This window comes from Macrobrachium rosenbergii, chromosome 52, assembly GCF_040412425.1.
Source record: "Macrobrachium rosenbergii isolate ZJJX-2024 chromosome 52, ASM4041242v1, whole genome shotgun sequence".
Classification (NCBI taxonomy): domain Eukaryota; kingdom Metazoa; phylum Arthropoda; class Malacostraca; order Decapoda; family Palaemonidae; genus Macrobrachium; species Macrobrachium rosenbergii.
Genome location: NC_089792.1, coordinates 21979182 through 22003786, shown reverse-complemented (window position 1 = coordinate 22003786; position 24605 = coordinate 21979182). Strand labels below are relative to the sequence as shown.

The 24605-nt window shown below is 38.5% G+C and overlaps 1 protein-coding gene across 1 annotated transcript in view; it reads right to left on the bottom strand.

Moving 5' to 3' along the window:
- Positions 1-24605, bottom strand: part of Vps35 (Vacuolar protein sorting 35) — a 61264-nt gene that overhangs the window by 4490 nt on the left and 32169 nt on the right. The window contains 4 exon segments of the mRNA XM_067095965.1: positions 589-687; positions 689-758; positions 1077-1186; positions 9854-10061. Of these exon segments, the coding sequence (XP_066952066.1) occupies positions 589-687; positions 689-758; positions 1077-1186; positions 9854-10061 (487 nt within the window).

The following is a 24605-nucleotide window of genomic DNA, read 5'->3' as shown; positions in this document are numbered from 1 at the left end:
AGTACTGTATAAGATGTTAAACTTTTTTTTACCATTATGCTGCCTTGGAAGTAGTGAGGAGTTGTTGTTTAGATTCAACTCTCATACAATTTATCATTGCAGTATAGTTGTGCTTAAGAACATAAGGATATAGACTAAAGTAATGTTTCCACAATTGTTGAAGTTTCTTGGTATGGCAGACTTAACAATAAACTGTGTACTGTACTGGCAATGCAAATGCTCAGTTCTAGAAGTGATAGTAGTATGAAAAACATTGTGTTGCCACACTGGATCACATTAAATTATTTCAAAGAGTGACTAAATCTGAATAATGTGGCCTGAGTACCACTGTGCTGCACACAATGGTTGCGACTTGGCAGACAATAATTTTTACTTAACCTGAGTGCTGTAAAGTTCAGTTATTGGGATATATTATTGACAGTTGGAAGGCAATTAATCTAGTGCTTTTCAAGCTACGTTATCTTCAATACGCAATCAACAAAAATTACTGGAAATCCATAACCCTTTCACTCTGAAGTACCCCCAGATTTCTTACCTAAAATAATTCAGGAAGCCAGTAAACAAAGTAATATACTTTATATTTCTTACCTCTTCTCTTTCTCTATAATACTTGAAAGCTAGCTGATATGCTTGGAACACAAGGGGTGGCAAAGTGTATACCACCCTTTTGTTACCTCCAGCTCCCAAGGTGTTTTCTTGCAGTTGTCAGAATCAGATACTGTTGATCACTATTTGCTGATTTGAACAGATGCAAGAATCTGTAAAATTTAAATACATAGTCGTCTTAGCTTGGAAAATGATCATTTACCACCCAGACTAGGATACCATTGACATACAAACCTCATACAAATTATCAATTAATTCCACAGATGTGTTCTTCAAAAATTAAATTACCATACCAAAATGTCATCTGAACAGTGAATTACAAAGTTCAATTAACCAAATAGTATACAATTCATTTGCATAGTTAATGAGAAAATAAGACAAAGTCAATCATTTATTTCAAAACCCTACAGAAATATGTCATTAATTTACCCAAATTATGATTCCAGAAACAAATTTATATTGTCCCTTACCTTGCAAGTAGGCCTTGCTCTTCAGCCAAGTCCTCAGGATCTGGTTCAACTAGGGGTTGATCTGACTGGTCACAAATTAATGATGCTATCATTGAGAGCACAGCATCAACCTAAGGAAAATTTACATTCAATGTTAATATCAGTAATACTACATTCTTATTTCAAGTTAATATCAGTAATACTACATTCTTATTTCAACATGTTCATTTTATATTTATTTCTTTATTTTCTTTTCATTTTACTAATTTTATTCCCTTTTTCATTTCAAGTGAGTGATCATAAAGTTTTTCTTACAGTTTGTTGTTTTTCAGCTTCTTACCTTATTACCAAATTTTGGTGTTTTCTTGCTCTGCAATGTGCATAATCAGTAATTCAGATTCTTTACATTAGGTTTGGTAATAGACGGCATAATAATTAACAGCATAATTTAGTTTTTCTGGTACATCTTGTGTATTATATATGAAATACTAGTGTTTCTTTTCATTTTTATTTTGCTTAGTTTTCTGGCTTTAAATATTATTGTTTCACTTCTCCCAGATATCAATTAAAGGATTTTGACAAAGGAAAAATCTATTTCTGGAGAGGGGCCCGTGTCACCCGGTGAAATAGTCCATTCAGCACTTATTTCTAGGTAATTCCGTTGCTAGATACCAGAGAAAGCTAAATGAAATGCTGGAGTTACTACCCCCAGAGCGAGCTCCACTAGATGGAGTCGTGTATGGAAAAGGGTGAACTACAAAAACACGGAACCTTATCCTATAGAGATTCCCAATGTCAAAAGTCCCAACGAGAGAGGTGCCGATACAAGCCCATGCCCTACTCGCGGACTGTATACAAGGCAACACTAGCCGCATTCCATGTTAGCACCCACCTCACTAGAATGAAGTTTATCAAGGGAGGGAGAGAATGAAAAACAGGGTGGGTCACCGGGTGACACGGGCCCCTCTCCAGAAATAGATTTTCCTTTGTCAAAATCCTTTTTCTGGATCGAGTCCCGTGTCACCCGGATGAAATAGTAACAGAGAAATAAACATCATTCTTATGCTATTAAAGACTTAAATAGAAACGTTGAAAACTAGGAGAATTCTACCCTGAACATAAGTAAGGTCCTCTAAGTTCATGTAATGAAAATAATGTAAGTGGTCACCGTCTAAGATCATGAGCTTAGAATAGCACCTGAATAGGCTTGTATTAAGAAAATACTTCCTGCCTAATAGCAGACCCAATGACAGTGCCCCCCCCTTTTTTAAAGGAGAGGACCTGACAAAATTGCGAGGTCCTGTCTAAAAAGCCTGCAAGGAGAAAACTGGACACAGAAACAGACCTTGTAAAAGGGAGTACTTTCCAAGGTGACCACCGAAAATGAGGACCTTCAATGTAGATAGAAAGTTAGGGTGAGGAATTCACAACACTACCCCTGAAGAGGGGAAACCAAACTGATTGGTTCCGCCAGACAAACCAAACTGATTGGTTCCGCCAGACAGGGCAGACAGTACAGGAAAACTAACACTAGAAGCTAAGCTGATTAAAAATTTTGGGACTTCCTTAACAAGGAAAGATAAGAACAAGGTGATTGTTGGTTACCGAAGCTAACTCCGATACATTACTCAAAGACCAGGAAACCGAATGTGGACGGAGTACTGTTCTTAGACGAACACAGACCTTAGGGATGAAAGTTAAGGGCCTGTGAGTCTGGTTCCAACAAAACACTTTCCTCGAGGCCAATGCGGTCGCATCAGTACTATAGCTTCGAAAACTATGTGAAGAGTGCTAGTTACTTAACTGCAGAACCATACTGCAGTAGAGTAGGATCCCTTAACTGATTTCAGGAAAACAGTAATAACAGGACCAATATCAGTTTCCTCCTCAACTGTAAGATTCACAAAGACCGCAAAGCCAGGACATCAGAGTTTGAGGGGCTGGCGAGGCTGAGTTTATACCAGACGGGACAGCTTGATAGTTTGTGGCTGAATTGGGTTGCAAACAGACCTACTTCCAGGCCCAGGAAAAGGTCACAAGACTACCTGAATGATGCTCCGCCTAAGGACTATTCCGACACCAGGGGAGGCCCTGGATAGGGAAAAAGCAGTGACCTTTTTGGACCCCTACGAGAAGGGTGGTAGACAGAGGCACCTGCGTCTGTTGGTTATGGAGAAGAATGAACCATAACCTGAACGGAGCAATTCGAGTCCAAAACCACCTGTTTACGCAGCGCACTATTGCTGTTTTGTTCAGAACCAGCCTAAAAGGAAACCTCTTGGGGAGTTTCCAAGGACAGGAAGACTGTCACCGCCCTCCAAAGCGTTGATATGGAACTGTCGAACGTGACCGACTAAGTACCATGTACTCCATTGGGCCAAAAATAACCACCTCACCCGCCAGAGAGGTGACGTGTGTGGAATACTGAGGCCGGAGGAAAGCTGGAGAGGAACTGACTTGGTAAGCACTTGACAGTTGTGCAAGGCCGGAGGCCACTATTCAAGTAGGAGGAATCAAGGAGACACGTCCCTGACTCCACCATACCCGGTCATAAACTCCAGCTTTGACTTCAGAAGGAGAACCGTCACTGAAGCAAACTGGAGAAAACCAGGACCTTTTCTTGGGCACGGGAGAGGTATGCTTGAGATGATGAAATGATAAGATGCCCTTGCTATCTCTTTCCACTTCCACTGGATTCATAACTACGGAAGGCTACCCTCCTGAATCAGGTGGGATTCCTTCCTGGTTACTTAGAAGCCCAAAGACTAGAAACCGATTATAATGACCGGCGCCCTCAGGCAATTCCCGACGCTGGGTGCCCAAATGAGCCAGGCAACTAGATATGCAGCTAGCATAGCCTCCTAATACCGGAGCTGTTGAACTACGGTATTGTTCAAACTGGCGAAGACTCTGGAGCCGCATTGAGGAGGGCATGAACCTGAAGGGCACGCCTGCTCCCGAGTCTGAATCCCAAGAAGGGATAGGACCTTTCTGCAACCAAGATGTGAAAGGAAGCGTCGGAAGGTCTATAGAGGTGGTTACGGCTCCACGGCGCAGTAGGATCCGAACCCACAAGACTGTAAGCAACCGAGACTTGCATGAATAAGGAAAACAAACAGGACACGCCGGAAAAAATTTTCCAGTGGAAGGGAACTTCCTTGGCAGACTGAAAAAGCCTGACAGGCCATTCGCAAAGACCCCAGAACTCTGGCCGGAGGCTGATTGAACCTGATTGGGGAACAACAGTCCAGCTCCACCCGGGCCCTGATAACTATACTCTGGGCCCAGGAACTGAAGTTCCAGTGGCCCCGAAAATGGTACAGCCTCCCACCCATATGAGAAATACTACAGGGAGGAGGCTTGATTGCCTCCCCGTGAAGCGAAAGCCTTCCCAATTTCTCGGAGAGGAGTAGGATGCATCCCTGCTCCTATGATAACCCTGAGGGTCAGAGCCTCTTGCCAAATGTCTAGTGAAAATTTTTCCTTAGGTTTTCGTATGAAGCAAAGAAAACCCGGCGGGCATTGCTATCTCTTTCCCGTGGGGAGGCAGAGACACACGGGGCGTTACAAGGGGCTGATGTGTTGGCTGAACCCGCACACATCGAGGTGGAGGCTGGGAGTGAGAGCTGACGGCTGTCTAGGGGCAGAGACCTGAAGAGCCTGCACCACTGCCTGAGCAGGGGGGCTCTTGAACTACATGAACTTCTTGCCGGACTTAGGGCAGGTCCCAGCAAGATCAGACCGTTTCTGCTCGAGGGTAGACACCCATGAGAACGGAGGCTCTGGGTAACAATAGTAGCCCCAGATGGGCCGTAACAACGCCCACCTGGGAAAAGATTAATTCTCCAGGTGAAACCGTTCATAAGATTTTTCAGCTCAAGGCGGAACGGGCAAGCCTGACTTACACCCTGTTTCAGCTTCCGAAAATTGACTCCGGAAGCTTAGGGAGCTGTATGCTGAATAAATTAGAAGCGTAGTCCAGGGTTAGAAGATTCACTGTGAATGTATCTGTGATATCTGTCTCCCGGAAATGCCTCAGCGATACATTTTCAAAACAAGCCTGTTGATAAGAGGGGCTACATTCGGAGCACAAGGGGTAAGAAACAGGGCTCTCCAAGAGAGCACGGTAAGACCCCACAGCTGGCGTGAACTTGGAATTCTCCGCCTGCCACTCCGTTAGAGTCCTCAGGGAGACGATGTGTCCAGCCCCTAGCTGAGGGCTCACTTATGGATCCTGCCAGACAGATGCCATGCTCGTTCTGACAGTCTGGTAAAACCCGGATAAGAGGATACCAGACCGGAAGGGAAGAAATGCCCTTCCACCAACCTCCGTGTGCCCACACCCCCGACAGGAGGGTGCCTTCATGCTGGGAAGCATAAAGGGAAGGCACCAAGATTCCCCAGACTGGAGGGGAAAAGAGGTGGAGATGTCCGGAACGATAGAATTCCAGAACGGAGCAGGACTTAACAGGTGATCCATTGACAATGAGTCTTGAGATTAATCTCTTGGGATTTAAGCTCCTGGGAAAGGGAAGGCATGGACCATGACGTAGATAGTTAGTTAATAGGTTGACAATGACCCTCATAACGAGCTCCTTATAAGGAGACCCGTAAAAGAGTTTTCAACAAAGGAAGGAGGGGGTAACCGCCTTGCTTTGCTTGGGCCGTGTCCCTTTCAGAAGACGAGGCCAAACTCGTAGATGGCACCGGATTAGAGATCCGAGACGTCCTTGAGGGGGGGGCGGAGCGGGTCTTCTTGGTTTAAAAAAGGGTGGTCTTTTTTTTTTTTTTTTTTTTACTTTTTTTACTGACTTCACCTTAGGGACGGTAGACCAGGAACCGTCGAAAAGGGATGAGAAGGTAACGAATCCCCTAAAGGAAAAGTTTGCCTCACCTAATTCCGAGCTAAGCGGAAAAAGGCTTGTCTCAATTATTCCGCACCTACTTATCGCTCCGGGACGATGTTCACAGGTCCGAGAAGCGAGACAGAAGGCATAACGTCTTCAGAAAACTCTCCGTAACCAACTTGAGGCGAAGAGTTACGAGACTTGCGGCCGGCCTCCAGGAGGGGGAAAAATTAGAACCCCAGACACCGGAGGAACAACTATCAATAATTTATATAAGACGGAGTTTGGCGAAGGAAAAACCGATAGGTGTATATGAAACCTACCAATTTACCGAGAATCTCGCCCGGAAACGGAGTTTGGCGGAGGAAATCGATAGGCGTATATGAAACCTACCGATCCACCGAGAATCTCGCCCGGAGAGAGCCCAAACACCGAAAGATTAACTATTAATAAGCCACAAGAGGCGGAGAACCGATAGGTTTATATGAAACAAAAATTGTCTGTAAGGTACATGTAGGAGGATAGGCAGGCCCAACACGACATGGACGTGAAGGGACATGACCGACCTCCAGTTAAATGTGTTATCCCAAAATTCAAAAGCATCCAAGCACAAGGTCAAAAATTAAATGTAACAATGAAAATCATGTTCCCATACACTTAGAGAAGTGAGTCTAAAACAAGGCAAAATAAAGCCAAAATAAAGCGAATAGGCCCGAGGGGAACCACGTAGCCTAAACAGCAAGACAGCACTTGATCAGGAAGGGAACACAAAATTCACAAAATAAACAAAATTATGAAAACAAAGTAAAACCGTAACAGTACCAATGAAAATAAGATCCCCAAAGGCTAAGAGAAGTGAGTGACAAAAACAAAACATAATGAGGCCATGATAATAAGCGAATGGGCTCGAGGGGAAGCTCGAGCCTAAACGCTCAACAACATTTCGTATTGAAGCCACGATAAAAAGCGAATGGGCGAGGGGGTAGCTAAGAGCCTAAACGCTAAACATCACTCCCGTAAAGAAGCCATGATAAAAGGCGAATGGGCCTGAGTGGGTAGCTCGTAGCCTAAACGCTAAACATCACTACCATAATAAAATCACTCTCGTAATGAAGTCATGAAAAAAGCGAATGGGCCCGAGGGGGTAGCTCGTAGCCTAAACGGTAAACAGCACTTCTCGTAGTAAATGGGTACAGAACAAACAAAAATTAATCAAACCCACTAAAGATAGGGATCATTAATGGTAAAACATCCCAAATAAAAAGGGATACAAATAAAAAACACAAAACAAATATGCCGAGCCAAGACCAAGAGAGGTCAAGAGAGCGTGAGAGGAGATCGAGGCGGGCGTTATAAATTCCTTTAATTATTAAACTAAAGGAAAATAAGAAGCCTCAATCGCCTAAAAAACAACAAAACACTGGTACTCAAGTAATTGAAGAAGAACCTTGCGAGGATGCCATAAAAAATCCAAAATAGAGCACAAAATAAGGATCACAACGAAATTACGTGTGAAAAAAAAACGTGCTAAAATGGAATGCGGCTAGTGTTGCCTTGTATACAGTCCGCGAGTAGGGCATGGGCTTGTATCGGCACCTCTCTCGTTGGGACTTTTGACATTGGGAATCTCTATAGGATAAGGTTCCGTGTTTTTGTAGTTCACCCTTTTCCATACACGACTCCATCTAGTGGAGCTCGCTCTGGGGTAGTAACTCCAGCATTTCATTTAGCTTTCTCTGGTATCTAGCAACGGAATTACCTAGAAATAAGTGCTGAATGGACTATTTCACCGGGTGACACGGGACCCCGATCCAGAAATACATCTTGTTCTCCTGTTCATAACTAGTATCTCATAATTGTGTTTTTTTACATGCTTTTATTTAACATGACTTCCGTGTCTGTCAGTCTATCTGTTTTGGTCATAACTTGTAACTCAATTTTCAACCTGTTCCCTTCGTCTGATGAACTTGAAATTTTACATGGTTACTCAATCTTGGTGACAATACAACCTTACATGATATTAGGTCAGTAGTGACCTCTAGTGACCTTACACTGACCTTTCCCAGTATCTCAGGATTTGTATGAAATTTTTCGGATTTTTCATACCTTCTTTGACTTTATAGAATATAAAGTTAATATTATAACTCTCTGGATTTTTCAAACTTTTTTTGGCTCAACAGGATATCATGTTCAGTTTTATTAGCTATAATCATAAATCATTTACAATTTCTGTCAAAACCAAAAAGTATAAAATAAAATAAAAAAAGAAAAATTTTTAAAACACGCTTTTATTAAAACACACTAAAAAGGAAAAAATTATTTTTTGAGACACCAGGATTTTCTTAAAATTAATCATGCCTACAAAAATAAAAGCATGGTTGCCAAACATGAAAGGAAATGCTACAAGAAAAAAAATTTATTTCTTGTAGCATTTTCTTCCATGTTTGGCATCAACACTTTTATTTTTTAGACAAGATTAATTGTAAGAAAATCCTGGTGTCTCAAGAAATTATTTTTTACTTTTTGGTGCATTTTAATAAAAGCGTGTTCAAACAATTTTTTTTTTTTATTTAACAGCCAAGTCCTAATGAAACTCAAATGCCTCTGGTTATTCTAGGATGACACTTCATCAGGGCTCCTTAAAATCTAATGTGAAAGGCTTTTATACTGCATCTTGGTGTGAAGGCTGCTTTCCTGTTAGCTTTTGCATTCTCAAGGTGTGAAGTGAGATGAATGTTCTATCTGGCACCATAATCAATACCAGTGGTTGGTCATCACCAGGCTTATCATTTGTTCCCGATTTTTCAACCAAGAACTCACGACCATATGCAACCCCATCTGCCATTCAAGTCTTGTACTCCAACAAAGCATAAGACCCCATGAGAGCCATTCAACACTAACTTTAGAGGACCAGGCACTTGAGATGTGATTATTTTAGGCTCTTCTTATCTATGCATAAGTAAAATGAAAATTTTTAGATTCTTTTTCAAACTGGGTGAGTCTGATTACCCTGCATGCATATTTCGATGTCTCAGAAGAAGAAGAAGAGGCTGATCATGTGAAAGTGACTGTGCTTGAGATCATGGTCATATCAAAGGCTTTCCAAAAGAAAAAGATTTTGGCAATCATAAATGCGAGTATATGGAGATGTCAGTTGACTTATGCCTCTTTTTACCTTCAATACATCATGGGGTTGAACAGACTAGGACTGGTAATCGAGCAGATAAATTTTTACTAGTGGCGAAAGATATTTTACTTTATTCTCCTTCTTCCTACTTACTGCCCTTGTTAATTCATAATTTTTCCTCATGAGCCATAGTCTTCTGGGGTTACAAGCACATACATCTCAACCGAATAGTTACTTCATATCTGTGCCTGTGCTGAGATATGAAAATGTACAAACTATCTGCCTATTTTCTGGATGTTCAACTACTCACAGTACCCAAGAAAATTCTTTGGATACAATGATCCACTGGAATCATGAGTCTTTTGCAAATTCTGGGCCACTTCCATTTCTCACCTGTTAGTAATCTGAGTTCAATATGACTGATGATTGATATGATCAAATTAAGTATTCATGGCAAATCCATCAACCCTATATTGAATTTCTCAACTCCCATCCCTATCTTCTTGTTAAAAATCTAATCTTGGCAGTTATAATCATCCAATGTTCACAAATGCACATGAATGACATCACTTAGCTATTCTGCTTCTTGTTTTCAAGACTTCAGAAGGCAAGTGTTTAGACCATTCAACCATGAATGAAGGTTTCTATATGACTGATGAGTTTGTATAAAAACAATTGGTTTATGTCACGCAAACTTGCTTCTGCAATTTCAAACCTTCTGAAGTACAAAATTTTACTAAACAATCACCAAGCCTGAGAGACTTACCAGAGTATTTACCCCTAAACAGTGCAATTAAACCCTTTTTCAAAATACACTTTCATACCTGCTCTTGTGTAGGAATCTCCGTCTCATTTTCTACTGCATTAGTGACAAGGTAAGTACTGAGTATTTTTCTTCCACTATAATCTAAAAGACCTAAAAGGGGAGTGTAGTACTGCAGCTGCAAGACTGTGAGAAGATTGTTGTAGTTGTCTGCAGGGAGCCGCAGCAGACGGCTGAGCTCCTTTCCCAGGGCAGATCCTGAGTGGATTCTGAAAAAAATATAATCCTTTTATATTATGCATTGGTCTTTGCACTAACTGTCTACCAAAGGCATAAACTCTATTTAACAGAAACTAATAGTAAGGTCTTCTTTTAATAAATACTGAAGTGAATAATTTTCCAGTGGTGTACAAAAGCACATCTCTACCTGCAATATGAGATAAATCTCAGGATTATTTACTAAATATATACTACTAACATTGCCAGTTATACATTACATAATTTACAGTACCATTCAACTGCTTTTGTCTTAAGACACACAGTAGCAATAAAAAGTCTTTCACATCAATGTATTTGGAAGTACGAAAACAGTGGGTCCATAACCTAAGAATGTAATTTTTTCAATACAAAGCCATTACTTGTATTATGCCCCAGTTCTGTGGTCCATAAAATCCCAAACACACTTATCCCTTGTTTAGCCAACAAAGGAAAAAACATTAAAAGGTAACTATATATGTCCTAGCAGATCTCAAAGTCTTTTAGTTAAATTTCTCTTTTTGTGGTCTGGACAATTAACTGAGAGAGGGGGGGCTACGTTAGAAGCTGAGCTGTGATTGTTTCTAGGTTTGTATTTAATTTTTTTTAAATTATTACATTTGTTTCATAACAAACCCATTACTAATAATACAGCCCAAACCAAACTTCAGGTTGTATAGGTCAAGCAGCTGAGCCAAGAATCATTTGATTGTGAGTTGAAGAGCTTTAGAAACTGAGAAAAGCAATCATGCCCATGGAAAATAACATCACAGCAAAGAGGAATGTAAATATACAACGCTGGTGAAATTTGGTAGAAAAGAAGCAGTACCCAAATTGTAAGGAGTAACAGTAAATAATCCAAATATTCACACCTTACAGAGTACCACAATGAGACATAATGTAAAGTTGGGATGAAGTGTTTGAAAAATAGTGATTCTTTAAAAAATAGTGATTCTTTAATCTTGACTGAAGCAGTAACCACCTACGACCAGTAGTAGCTGTCCCACAGCTACTACTTGTCCTAGGAGTATGAGTTTAATCACCTATGAGTAATGTTCCTGAAATATAAGTTCAAAAAAGTATACTAGCACTTACAAGTGCCTGCCAATAAATAATATTGATATTCTCTTAGATTTCAAAAAAAAAGTGGAGAGAGCTCTGACCTTGGCAGTATACTCATTGCCATCAATGATACTATTATGATGCCAGGTAACACCTATTAATTCATTCAAGTTTGTGAACAATTACTTTAATCTGTTCTACCTAAGCATCCATAACATTTCTGTATGCCTATAGGAAAACCTGTGAGGCAATAGGTAATATAGCATATCTTGTTATCTACTTCAAAAGTAACCATTTATATCCAAATTAATCTGAAATTCATAAATTATTGATTTTCAAAACAATAATTATTGCTACTACTATTTTTTTCAGTGTTTTAAATTTTTTAAGTACTAGGGTCTTCCAAGAGCTTTGCTCAATAAAATCATCACTGCCAGAATACAGTATTCCTAAACTAGCATTAGGCTGATTTAAGTTACTTAGTATGTATGTAGTCAGCTGTACTCTGTCTGAGGTCCTCAATGCTCTGGCTATACAGTTTAATTACTAAATGAGCATAAGAGATGGTCCTCAGCTTTCGGCATGGGGAAAGAGCAACAAGACAGCAAGGGGTATTAATGAAAATCCTTAGTACCTGAAATCAGCGTCTTTGCCATAAAATCAGCTGCAAAGAAAAGACTTCTAGAATCCCATTCTTTTCATAAGTAACCTTACCTGAGAATGCATAGGCTACAAATAAAACTGTTACTAGGGTAAAATGTACAATCTAAAGAGAGATTGGATCCAATTAAAAAGTCCCTTAGGAACTGGGAAATGGTCCCAACTAAGTGGTTCTATCAACTTCTGTGGAAAAGCCTCCTTGAAGGATTGACACAATTTCTTCAAATCTAAAGAAGACCTCATGTCAAACACCTGTGAAAAGGAAGGCTCATACCCTTAATTGCTGAAACTGACAACCTACGACTTCTTAAGATTACAAGAAAGTCTGTTAAAACTGGAATAACAGCACTAATAGTATCAACAACCCTCTTGATTGTGTTTTAAGCCTTTAGCACTAGTGAGCATATTAGGGGTTGCTTGTGAGGTCACAGGTGCTTTTCTAACCCTAAAAAAAAGTAAAGATGTTCTCTTGGTCATCCTCAGAGTAAAGTGCTATCCTTCTATGTCTCAGGAGGCGCATCCCTCACTTGTAAGATGTTATACTATGTGCTAGACTCTAAGATCTAAAGTTGGCTAACAAGCAGACAGTCAGTGGACTGCTGCTTCCCCTGGGGATCTCATAGGCAAAAATTACTGCAATAATGCTTTCATCATGTGTGTGATGCTACATGCTCCATACTTGTGGTCTTGGCATAGCATCCCTGGTTGTGTACACCACAGTGGTGCTCATGGCTTTTGGAACCCTGGTGACTCCTGCTAGAAGACAAAATGACAAGTTTTAAATCAATTTGTATTTTCATAACTAACAAACCTGCAGTCTTAATGAAAGGGAAAATTCTCCAGCGCCTGCATGAGTCCAGTTAAAAAAGGTACAAGGGATTTGGTGGCAACAGGAGTCAGCAAAGATGGCGGAAAGGAGGGCATAGCCGACCTACCTTAACCCATCCTGGCTACAACGCATCAGTTTCCATTAGTCCAGGTAACTAAATGAGGGGTGGCTTGAGGTGGGCCATATACATTAAGACCGCAGGTTTGTTAGTTATGAAAAATAAAAATTGATTTAAAATTTGTCATTTGTTCATATACAGAACAAACCTTTGGTCATAACTATGGGAGACTTACTCTTGGAGGGCAGATAGAGAAAGCCTCAGAACAGACTGTAGGTTCAGTCCACCTGAGCTTACTTCCTGGCCAAAGTAGGACATAGGAAGGAGTCATATGCCTCTGATCTGTTAAGTAAAAAGTTACCTCAGCAGCCAGACATCTGGGGTAAGAGACAATGTGAACTCCTGTTACACTGTGTCTTGTAGGAATATAAGGAACCTGTAATTGTCAGAGACAACAAAAGTTACATTAGCTACCAACCTTGATTGTTGCTATTTCCTCTCTCCCCTTGTAAGAGTGAGAAAGGGACTTGCTCCCATATACAGTTTGTATTGTGTAGGAACAATAAAAAAAACCAATGGAACGGAGCGCTCTCACCTGTATCTGACCAGTTCCAGTGCATGATAGATTAGTGTTCTCCACTGCCCGCTGGTACAGGAGAAAAAGAAAGAGAAAAAAAGAAAACCAGTCATCCCATTCACTCTCACATTCAAAACCAACATCTTAGGAAAGATACAAACTGTACAGCTAGGGGCACTGGATGAGCTACACAACTTGTTGAGCAGCCACCACCGGACCCAAGGAAAAAGTGTCCAAGGACCTGTGGGAAATGTTCCGCAGATAGAAGGATGTGAAAGTGGTTTGGCAAAACCATGAAGTGACCACTCTGTTCCCAGAACCTGACCCAGATGACTCACCTTATCTGCCACCACATTAATCTTGCCTGGGGTAAATCTGGCTGAGAGATCCATCGAGTGAGAGACCACCCACTGGTGCAACTGTATTGTACTGTCAAGTCGTGAAGATGATGAGACACTAGCTCCCGTTTGTTGACATAAGCTACCACTGTAGTCTTGTCGGACATTAGAGCCATGGAGTGCCGTTACACTTTCTTGAAATTCCTGAAGTGCTAGGAAGGCTGCTTCAAGCTCCAGGATGACTGCTATCTGAGTTGATGGTGCAGCATGAGTGGTGTTTCATGCACTTGGAAACAAGAGGGTCCTCCCTGAGTTACAAAGAAAATCTTGGCAACTCTGCCTCACTCCTCACCAGTAACAGACACCTGGTGAAAGCAAATGCTTAGATCTTGAAGAAGCCAAAAGTTCCTCTTGTCCTGGGTGAGAAGGATGAAAGGGTGTAACTGGAGTGGCACAACAGGCAATGGAAGGCTATCCTACATCTCCTGAAGTGCTGCAAACAAGACTTCTTTAGCTGGATCCTGGACTCCTCAACATCTGATAAGACAGCCTGTACTGTGGGAGCTGATGTTGAACATGCTCAGGTAGCACTGGAAGTAGACAAAGTACAAGGAAGGGACAAGTGAGAGTACAAAAGCACAGCTTCAGCCTCACCAAACAGGAGATGTTTCCTAACCACAGCAATGTTGATCACTGGTGAAAGAGGAGCTGCAAAAGATCATGAGAACACTGCTAAATGCTTACAAGAAACTCTGAAGCACTTGTGGTTCATCAATGGTAACCTTTCCTGCTGAGATAGTAATGCCACTCTACAGTCAACCAATCCACAATCCACAAACATCACAGGTTAGTTTGAGGGAACAGACTTCATCACAGCACAAACTGCACAACAGATGCACATCCCAGTCAGGAAAAGACATGCAGATATGGCAAAGTTTGTCAGGCCAATCAGTACACCTTTGATGCAGCACAGTTAACAAACACAAGAAAGTTTATATTCAAAAGTATGTACGGAAATAAAAAAAAAAACCATACTCTTCTTAAAATTTTACAAAAAACCTGAGTATCACTTTTATGGACCAACAAAGCATAAGTAAAAAAAAAATACTTATAATAAAGGTAACAAAATACACAATAATTAAATGCCAAAAAATGTGGAAAGCCCAAAGTTCCAGCACTCAAACTACAAAGCCCCAATAAGTGATAATAACCAGATATTAATTCCTGAGTAAAGCCAAAGTAAATTAGGGAGTAAAACAAGCAACAAAATTTCCTGAAACTAAAACAATATTTAAACTATCCTTGAGCAACACTTAGGCCTAAGAGGTTATTGTTTTTGAGCTAAAATTTGCATTTCATGTAATAAAGTGCAGTTACTGTATATAAAAACATAATAATTGGGAATGTTGAAAATGCCAAGGGTTCCGATAAAAAAATTTCCTTAACTGTTATCTTTCCAAATCACATAAAAAGCTTTTAAACATCCATATGTCAAAAGTAAGGCCAATTTCAAGATAGAACATAACTAGAAAAATGTTAATCTGAATGAATACACAAATAACAGCACTCCTTATACAAAACAAATTGCAAAAACACAAAAATACAACACACTGAAAAATCCAGAGATTACTGCTAGCATGGCAAAGAACAGCACACTAACTTCATAGGAAATGGAAAAATTACAAAAGACATCCTTAAAACCTTTTGGTGAAAACCCTCCCATTAGCAAAGATGGAAAAACATCAGAGTGGTGATAATCACTTCTGCTAGTACAAAACATGGAAGGAACTGAAATCAAACAAAATAAAAATAATGAAAATTCTAAGAAGTCTGATGATCTTGGTGAGTTGCTTAGCAGTTCATTACACTGCACACACAAGTAACAGTCTACTACAGAGGACTTAAGGATCATGATCACTTGCTACATGCACAGGTGCCACTTTTGTTTATTACAAAACAAATATGTCTGGTGTTTTTTAGATCACAAAAATTTCAAATTTTTAATTAATTTGTACATTATTAGTAATGGGTTTGTGGTGAAACAAATTTATTTTTGGCACACTGTGTCAGTTCATATAAGATAAGCACTTGAACCCAGATGCCCCTTATGAGGTTCAAAATAGCAAGCAAAACCTTAGGTCAATTATTATTTCAGTCATTAGTCCAAAGGAAACTCAGAACTGATTCTTCCTTTGCAAACCATCAATTGGGAACTCACTCTTGAAACCATATCTTTACTGGATTCCATAAAAATATAGAGATAAAAACAATATTACTGGAAATCAAAAAGTTGGCTGCCACTAATGAATCCTGTCAACAGTCCAAGTAAAAAACTATTAAAATTAAGTCTTACAAATCCCTATTTTTTTATATTACAGTTGTTGGAAGAGGGGTGTCCTTGTGAAGGTGACTGATGTAACAGACAAAACAAAGAAAATACTTAGGACTCAACTATAACATTTTTGGCACAAAGTATGATTAATTGAATAATAGGTTGGAGATGACAAAGCATAGAGACTCAAAGACCCAGTCAGTTTCCTTGAAGAAACTTGGCAGCTGAATAAAAAACTTGCCTGAATTTACTCTAAAGAAAAGTTAGAAATGACAAATGCTAAGAGACAAGACCAGATACGAAAGTGAGAAAGGAAGGAAAAATTATCTCTCTTAACACTGCATGACTCTGTGGTGGGGAGTCTAAACATGAAGAAATGGTGTACAAAGTAGTTTGCTGAAGGTAAACCAACCTCTGATGCAATCAAGGTGGTCTCCTAACCTGCCCAAGAATGTATCCTTGACAACAGTTTACCTGGGGTTATGCAAGAAAAACCATCTGTGGTTATCCCTCCCTAATGAGATAAGATGTTTTTCTAAGGATAATCTTCCTGCATTGCCTGCTATCATAAAATGATGGAAGAGCAGACTAAGGATGTTTCCTATGTTGCTGCTACTAAATCCAACAAATTCTCTGCTACTAAATCCAACAAATCCTCTCCTGGGCATAAAGTGATAAACTTGAAGGCTTCACTAAACAATATTCAGAGCTCGTCAGTGCTTTCCCATTTGGTTATGAAACTGGGACTCTAAGCATGAGAAAGTCTGTCTACTTCACCTGGTCTGAGACAAGAGGAACCACTCTACAATGCCTACATATCCAAAGGCAGAACCTTATTATAGAGGAACCTAACAAAAGTGAACCATTAACATTACTAGAAGAGAGAGAAAATCTTTTCCAGGTCCAAAGTAATCATTTGTCACTGTCAATACAATTATTAAAGAGTATGAAAGTTTAACAGACCATTATTACAGAGTATGTAAGTTTAACTCTCATTAGGTATGCTTCAAAGATTTGTCCTAATTGAGAGTTGAAAATTACAGATATGTAAAGTTGGAAATGGACACACAAATGGAAGTGACAGAAGGGATTGAAGGGAATATATGAAAATTAATAAGAAAAAGAAATACAATTAAGGACATAGCAGTAAATCCCTTGATTAGAGATGAAGTTCTGGAAAATCATTCTTTGAGAGTTGGAAAAAGCCCTACTCTGTTAAGTGAGTACAGTGAGTTAAAAAAAATATTTTTCACATATGTATGCTTCAAAATCTACTGCAAGAAATCCCTTAAAGAAGTTACAAAGATCTTGCAAACATATTTCCATTGCCTACTGGAAGATAATCTTGCCCAATGGAAGTAATCTTATATGATACCTTATAAAGATTTCCAATGTAAAAGTGCCTGAGTGACTGAAGGAGTACAAAAAAAAAAAAAAAGTCCAACTTCTTTCTCTCAAACTTGCCTCAGGTGAAACCAAGACTTGCTCCTTCCACGTAGATTAAGAACCTGTTTTGCACTGGCCATGATGGTGTCTCTGGGTAATTTGAACCCTGGAAACTAGGTTATAAAGAAACTTGGAAATCATTGGCAAGATCATCTTACTCTGCCACTTATCACCTAGGAATTTAGAAAAAAGTAGTGTTGACTAGTAATTACCACTGGTTCTCTCAATGTAGGGTATACTTGCAGATGCATGGGCAGGTATAATATCTGGCAGGACAAGGGGTCACCTAGAGACAAATTTCCTTAAGTATTGATAATCTGACAATGGTCTGGATACATGTTCCCACTTCCTGAGTAGGATAACTGACAGTTAATACTCTTCCCTTTTGAGATGTTTTGCTATGTTCAGGCAAAGACTGCTCAAGAAAGTGAACATGGCTGGCTCTCTGAGGTTATTACAGTGTCGAAAAATGTAGGAGCCAAGACTGGAAAAATGAAGCATTAAATCTAAACAAAGTCAAAGATGGGTCATTCAATAACTGTTTAAAATAAGAAACAGAAAGCCTAAGAAAAAGTGAACAGATTTTAAGTGAACAAAGGCTAATAAAACTGCAAAAAAGCATGGTTTTATAACACAAAGTTTTTTCATACAAACATATTAATCAAATATATATGCTTACATTTGCAACCATAAATGTTCCCAGGAACACCAGTCTTGTTTATCAGATGGAAGGAAGAGGTAGTTTTGCTATGCATACATCCTCTAGACCCTCAAATATATATTAAATAACCTCACCTTTAGTAAAAAAAAAATCGTACCTAGGAGAACACTCACATGCTAATGGTTTTTACATAAAAAATATGTGTCTAGGAGAAGAGCATTAATCACAGACAAGCCTGAATTGCTATTTAGGTGGAAGAAAGACACTGAATATCCCAGTTTTTGCATATGCCTGTAAAGTTCAAAAGAGTACTTAGGGATTGAAAGGGGCCAGGTCAGTAATCAAACTTCTACTAGCAAAGGTTCTTGTAAGTCTTTTAGAATGATGAATACTTACTGTCAACATGAGACACAGTGAAAAATATCTGACAACTCATTGTCTTCCAGGGTACCATAAGTGATTCAAGAAGTTGAGGAGTCTGCAACCCAGTCTACAACTTGGAGACCTAAGATTCTAGAGTGGAGACAAATGACCCTTCAGTATTGGAATCCCTCGACTGAGTTGATTTGAATGTTCTTCTCTATTAAATGCAGAGCACATACCAGATCAAAGTAGTCTAGGGTATGGGGTTCAACTCCGAGAAACATAGCAAACTGAAAAGGAGCAGTCAATATGCAACCATGGCTGCCACTGCATGGTGACAAAAGTCCTTGTTAAAGGAGACAAAAATACATGACAGGCTTATTTGGATAGTCTTGACAAGTGCACTGGGGCATACCAAATGCAAACTCATTGTATAGCAAGGGCCCTGTAAGTAATCAAAAAAGATGTAAAACACATCACATTACTAGGAAAGACCAGTGCAGGCCTCTAGTGCATGACACAAAATATTTTTCACACTCATCAAGGTGAGACAAAGTTATCAGTAATGGACGGAATAAATTTCATTGCTTAAAAGGAAAACCAAGAACTAAAAGTAGGTATGATAATGGACAGTAATAGAGGTACCCAATACAATAACTAAGAAAAAACACACAAGTGTGATTACTGTAAAGAAACTTAGGACACCCTATCTAGAGAAATCAAACTTGACTGTTAATGACAATAATCTAACATGTAAAAAAACCACTGTAAAAAGTAAAAATAAATACACAGAAATTAACAAAACAGCTAAGAAACAAAAACACCATGCAGTACATAAATGGCAACTCCCTGCTGTTGCACAAAAACAGGCAATAGAGGTAAAATCAAAGTAAATACACAAAAGAAGAAATGTGTAATTCAAGTAAAAAGGAACTCATGCCTGAAACACTTGTTAGCCATTTACTGTTAACTATTTAAGATCATATAAAATAGGGAACTTTCTTTACAATGAACAATATTACTGTACATTACATACACAAGTGTGAACTATGTACAAACTATGTACAACACAAAAATAAAAACATACATACAAAAACATAAAAAAATTGTTAAAACATGCTTTTATTAAAATGCACTAAAAAGTAAAAAATAATTTTTTGAGACACCAGGATTTTCTTATAATTAATCATGTCTACAAAAATAAAAGTGTGGGCACCAAACATGTACAATTCTGTTATCAGGCTTGTTTACTGAGTTGTGTGACAACAGACTCTTCAAATAGGTCCTGACAGAAGGGGGAAGACTGTAGTAGGGAGGTTACATTGGAACCCACCAATGCTTCCTTTCAAGCCTCAATGCAACCCCTCAAAAAGTCAGAGTGCTCCCCATAAGGTCCACATAAATGTTTTGGTTACTGTGGCAAACACTGTTCTGGACGACTCTGGAAGATCTTTAATAGCTAATTCCAGCTAGTACAGTAGTAGAAGTTATGATACTGAGGAGAAGGAGCCTAGTATAAAATTCAGCCATGGCTCTCCCAAGATTTTTCTTGTAGGGATCCCAAGTTGCTGGGTAGCCATTTCCAATGTGAGCTTTTTCCCTCTCATAAGGAAAGGCAAGTTTTTCCTTTGTAGAACTATCAGATACTGGGATGGCAAAGACAAAATGCTTTATTTCTACCATAAAATCTAGTTTCCCTGTCACCACAAAATTCTGAAAGTCTGTCTTTACTTGGCTTATTGTTTCAAATGTATAGGGACAGAAGGATGGTGCCTCCCAGAAAGGTTGTTAGACCTTTAAATCTGTTGTTGTGCTATATTTTCCACTGAATTGGAGAAAAGTTGCTTCTATGGCTTTCATTGCTATACTAATAGACAGGATAACTGTCTTCTCCAACAGTTTCTAATTCCTCCTGAAGGAGGTACCACGTGCCATTCAGTTGTAGGAAAGGCCGCTCTGTCCCGAAATTCTACGTGTTCAATCTCCATTATAGTTTTCCTTTCATTAATGAAGTATTTTATATCTGGTGTCTCACCAAGGGTTATCAGTATCATTCTCAGGGGAAGATACAGGCAGTCTCCGGTTAACGGCAGGAGTTCCTTTCCCGGCTGAGTGCCGCTAACCAAAAATTGCTGCTAACTGAAATTCAGCGACAATAGCACTAATAACTTGCTTAACGGCACTGTTAACTGGATATTGGTGCTGCTAACTGCAGATCGGCGCCACCATTAAGTGGAAATTGTGGCTGTTACGCAGAGATCAGTGGCGCTAACCGGAGATCGGCGCCGAAAATCCAATTAACGATGTCACTAGACAAGCACCATAAGACCGGCTTGCCGTTAACCGATGCCGCCAGTAAGTGGGGACGGCCTGTGTTGGTGCCCATACCACATTCTGATTTGAGATTTTATAATTCAACCTGGTCACATTATTGTTACTAGTTGGAACTCTTGGGGGTGAGCAGGCTGTCTCTTATTACCCATTCTGATATGGCCGCAAGTATGTGTCCACAGTATGATATAAGGTAACATGATCAATGGTTATTATCCATAAAATAGTAATGTATTAAAATATTAATTCACAATTACTATAATAACATTGCTCTGAAAGATTTACTCACAAATGCTTCTAAAATCAATTACGACAAAACTAAATGGATACTGTATACAGTACGTCCAATGTATTTCTATACATTTCATAACTTTTGATTACCAAGTCTATTCCCAAGCACCAGGTAAAGGTCATAGGTTATGTTAGTTGGTACATAATTAAAATCACTAATTACTGGAATTATCTTTTCCAATTTATATAAAATCAGTATCTCTAAGATTTTATTGGCAAAAGGCCCCATTAAGAAAAAGTACTTTTGTATTCCCTTAGGAAAATGTCAGTAGACCCATGGCTGAATTTTATGCTAGTCACGACAATTTTTCTCAACACCTGTGATGTCACTATCAGTGAAATAATACCAGTTGGAAGTAGATCAGCATGAAATGAACCCCAATATTACGAATAACTTAGAAACTTTCTACATAACAAAATCCATTTAGTATAATTATAAAATACTAAAAAGGGATATACAGTACTGTACTGTGCTGTGTATCCCTTTTAGTAAACACCAAGGCTTGTTAAGTCAAGCACAACTGGAAATTATTATCACGACTGTTTTATAAACAGGAAGTTAAGCTAATCTGACTTAACTATTTGGTAACCTCAAATTATCTATCAATGATGAAAAATTTATTGACTAATGAGTTTCAATAATAAAATTGTCTAATATTATTGCATTGATATTAATTATTGCTTTGTTAGACATGAAAAAACACCACAGCTATTACATCGTAGCCTAACGATCCACTCCCAACTTCTCGCCTTGGTGGAAACTTGCAGACTCCCAATTTAAAAAAAAAAAAAATTTAAGGAACTAAAACTTTTCACTAGGCCTTAAAGCTGTGTACTTAGCTTGGGTGGTGTTATGATGATTAACAAATGCACTGTCAAACAGTATTTCCGGAGCAAACACTGGGGATGCATGAACTCTGTGACAGACCAGAGTGTACTGGGGAAGACAGCTGTCATATACACTTTTGTCACATCTGTGCAAGTAGGATGAATAAAAAACTGAGGCAGTCGCTGTGTGGACAGGAGATATAGTCCTCATGTCCTGAGTCCTTTATATTCTATCACTGTGCCAACATACACTATTCTGGCTGAGACCAACTATAAGAGAATTCTTTGAGAATGGTTGGCCTGTCTTATGGAGCCCTGGAGGGATTTGAGAGTGTAACTCCTTTAAGGATGAATAACAGCTGCGCTATAAAAAAAAAGTAAATTTTAAAAAGACAAAAATTGGAAAACAAATTCATAATAATGCTGGAAAGCGGGACTAACCTCCTCTTCTTCTATCTGGCAAACATAAAACTTTATCTTATCAACATTCATGGAAATGAAAGTAGGCACATATATATGATTACTTGGGTTATAATGAAATGAATCACAACTCTGAAGACCTATTTACTACTACTCGCTCAACCATACTGGGAAACAGAAAATCTTATATAGGAAGAAAATTAAAACTATATAATGGCTATGTGATGCCGCAGAAGGTGAAAAAGGCTGTAGCAAAAACATTAAAAAAGTTCCAGAATGTGCATTACCTGAGTCAAATTGCCTGCCTCTTGGGCTGAAGGTTGAATCAATTGTCTTTTGGACCTGTGATAAAGTTTAGTTGGCTGTTTTGGCTCTGAGAAGGTTGCCTAGGTCTAAAAGCTTATTAAAAGAAACTGACTGATATCTGCCAAAGTACATATTTTACTAAGAATACTTTATAAAATTGGACTTGTTGAAAACCTCCTGTCTGAAGCTGCTTAAGAGAATGTAAACAACCTTTGTCTAAAAGTTGCTTAAAATGTTTTGGTGAAATAAAAAGCTATCTCATCCACAGAGTAAATTCTCTGTACATGTCAAAGCTGCAAATAATTATGCATCATCATTTAAAAATATTCACTGCTTCTGTAAGTTTTAGCTCCAAATGAAATATTCTAAAGTTGAAATAATGGTACAAATGTTTGTTGAAAGACTTAAAAGCTATCATGCATTCAATAGAAAGTCATGGCAATATCACATGTCCAGTAGTTCTTATAAGCAGCAAACACTGGAAAGTAACAAAGTATTACTAGGAGAATGTCAGTCACAAAGATATTTAGAATAGCCACAAACTAGGTGGAGCAAGACAATTACACATTTAAAATTAACAGCATAGCTTCCAAAATTAAAATTGGTTTATATCAAGTTTTATTTAAATACTGATAACATACAGCAAATGCAAGAGAAGATGACTGGACATCAGTGGAAATCAAAAGACAAAGGTTTGACATCAGAACAGTAAAAAGAGCAGGACATATTTTGTGATCTTTCTGGGTCCAAAACTGAATTTGATTAGCATTGTGTACTTAATATTTATTAATATTAATGCTTTCAAATTTTACAGAAATAATGTTATTTTAGCTGGTAACTTTGCTGCCACCATCTTTCACAATTCTAGACATTTATAAGTGGAAAACCATTAAAAAGGCAAAAATTTTGATTTTGTAGCATAATTTCATTGGGTCAAAAGGTATGTCCCTATTACACTGTGAAGATTCATCCGTCTTCTTACAGAAATATCAATATAACCTGTTTCATTACAGAACAATCAACATATAAAGTCAACATGAGAACTTTAGAAAACTCCTGATATTTAGATACTCATTAAAAATACTATTTAACAGAATGAAATGGAAGGGGGACAATACTGGTCGTGCAAAAATTGTTAAACAACAAGAGAAAATGAATACTGTAAGAACTTATCTTTGCAAAAATCAATGGCTTCATCAGTTCTATCACATAACATATTTTGTAAAACATCTACTGTAGTTAAACTCTTATGTGTATCATTTGAAAGTTTAGTATCTTAAAATGACAAGTTAGAAAAAGATTGACTTTCTAAAATAGGGTTTTCTTACTAAATACAAAAATATAAGTTATAGCTAATATGTCAACTTGAGAACATGTGCTACAGTATTTTTGAAGCAATTTGATCTTAATCTTCATAGTGCCACATGAGCATATGACATACAGTTTGATGTTAGGGCTGAATGCCTAATGCCTTTTAAACGACATTCCCTTGCATATTCAGGATATCATCTAAACCTTTCAGAGTAGTATGTGAGGAACTCCAATGAACATTCATTACAACTTCATCAACCAATCTAAGTGTAACTACTTTGAGGGATTCTGGTAACTTCTAAAAATGAAAAGTTGACAAACTACCAAAATAATGAATAAAAGTGTATACTATACCCATACCTAAACTTTGTTTCAGTATGTCAAATCAGCATGGAGAAGCAAGCTTTACTTTACCTCATTCCAGCTGCATGTTCCAAGCAAGATTTAGTAAAATACAGTATGCACACAATTCCAGTTAGAAATATATACCCTTATGAATTAACCACAAGAATCTGCAAACACTTTTATAATTTGGAAAATACCTTCTTGCAAAGTATTTTCTTAAATTTGTTAAAAACTATATTTTCACTAAACTTCTTAACAGACCTTATTAGACCTATCATTCAACTGTACATCCTTTATAAAATTTTTCATAGTTCTGGTCATCCTTTAATTCAGAACTTTCTAGACTTTACCACACACAGTGTAGTACTAAATATACAGTTTACTTAAAGTTTTGTCTTTT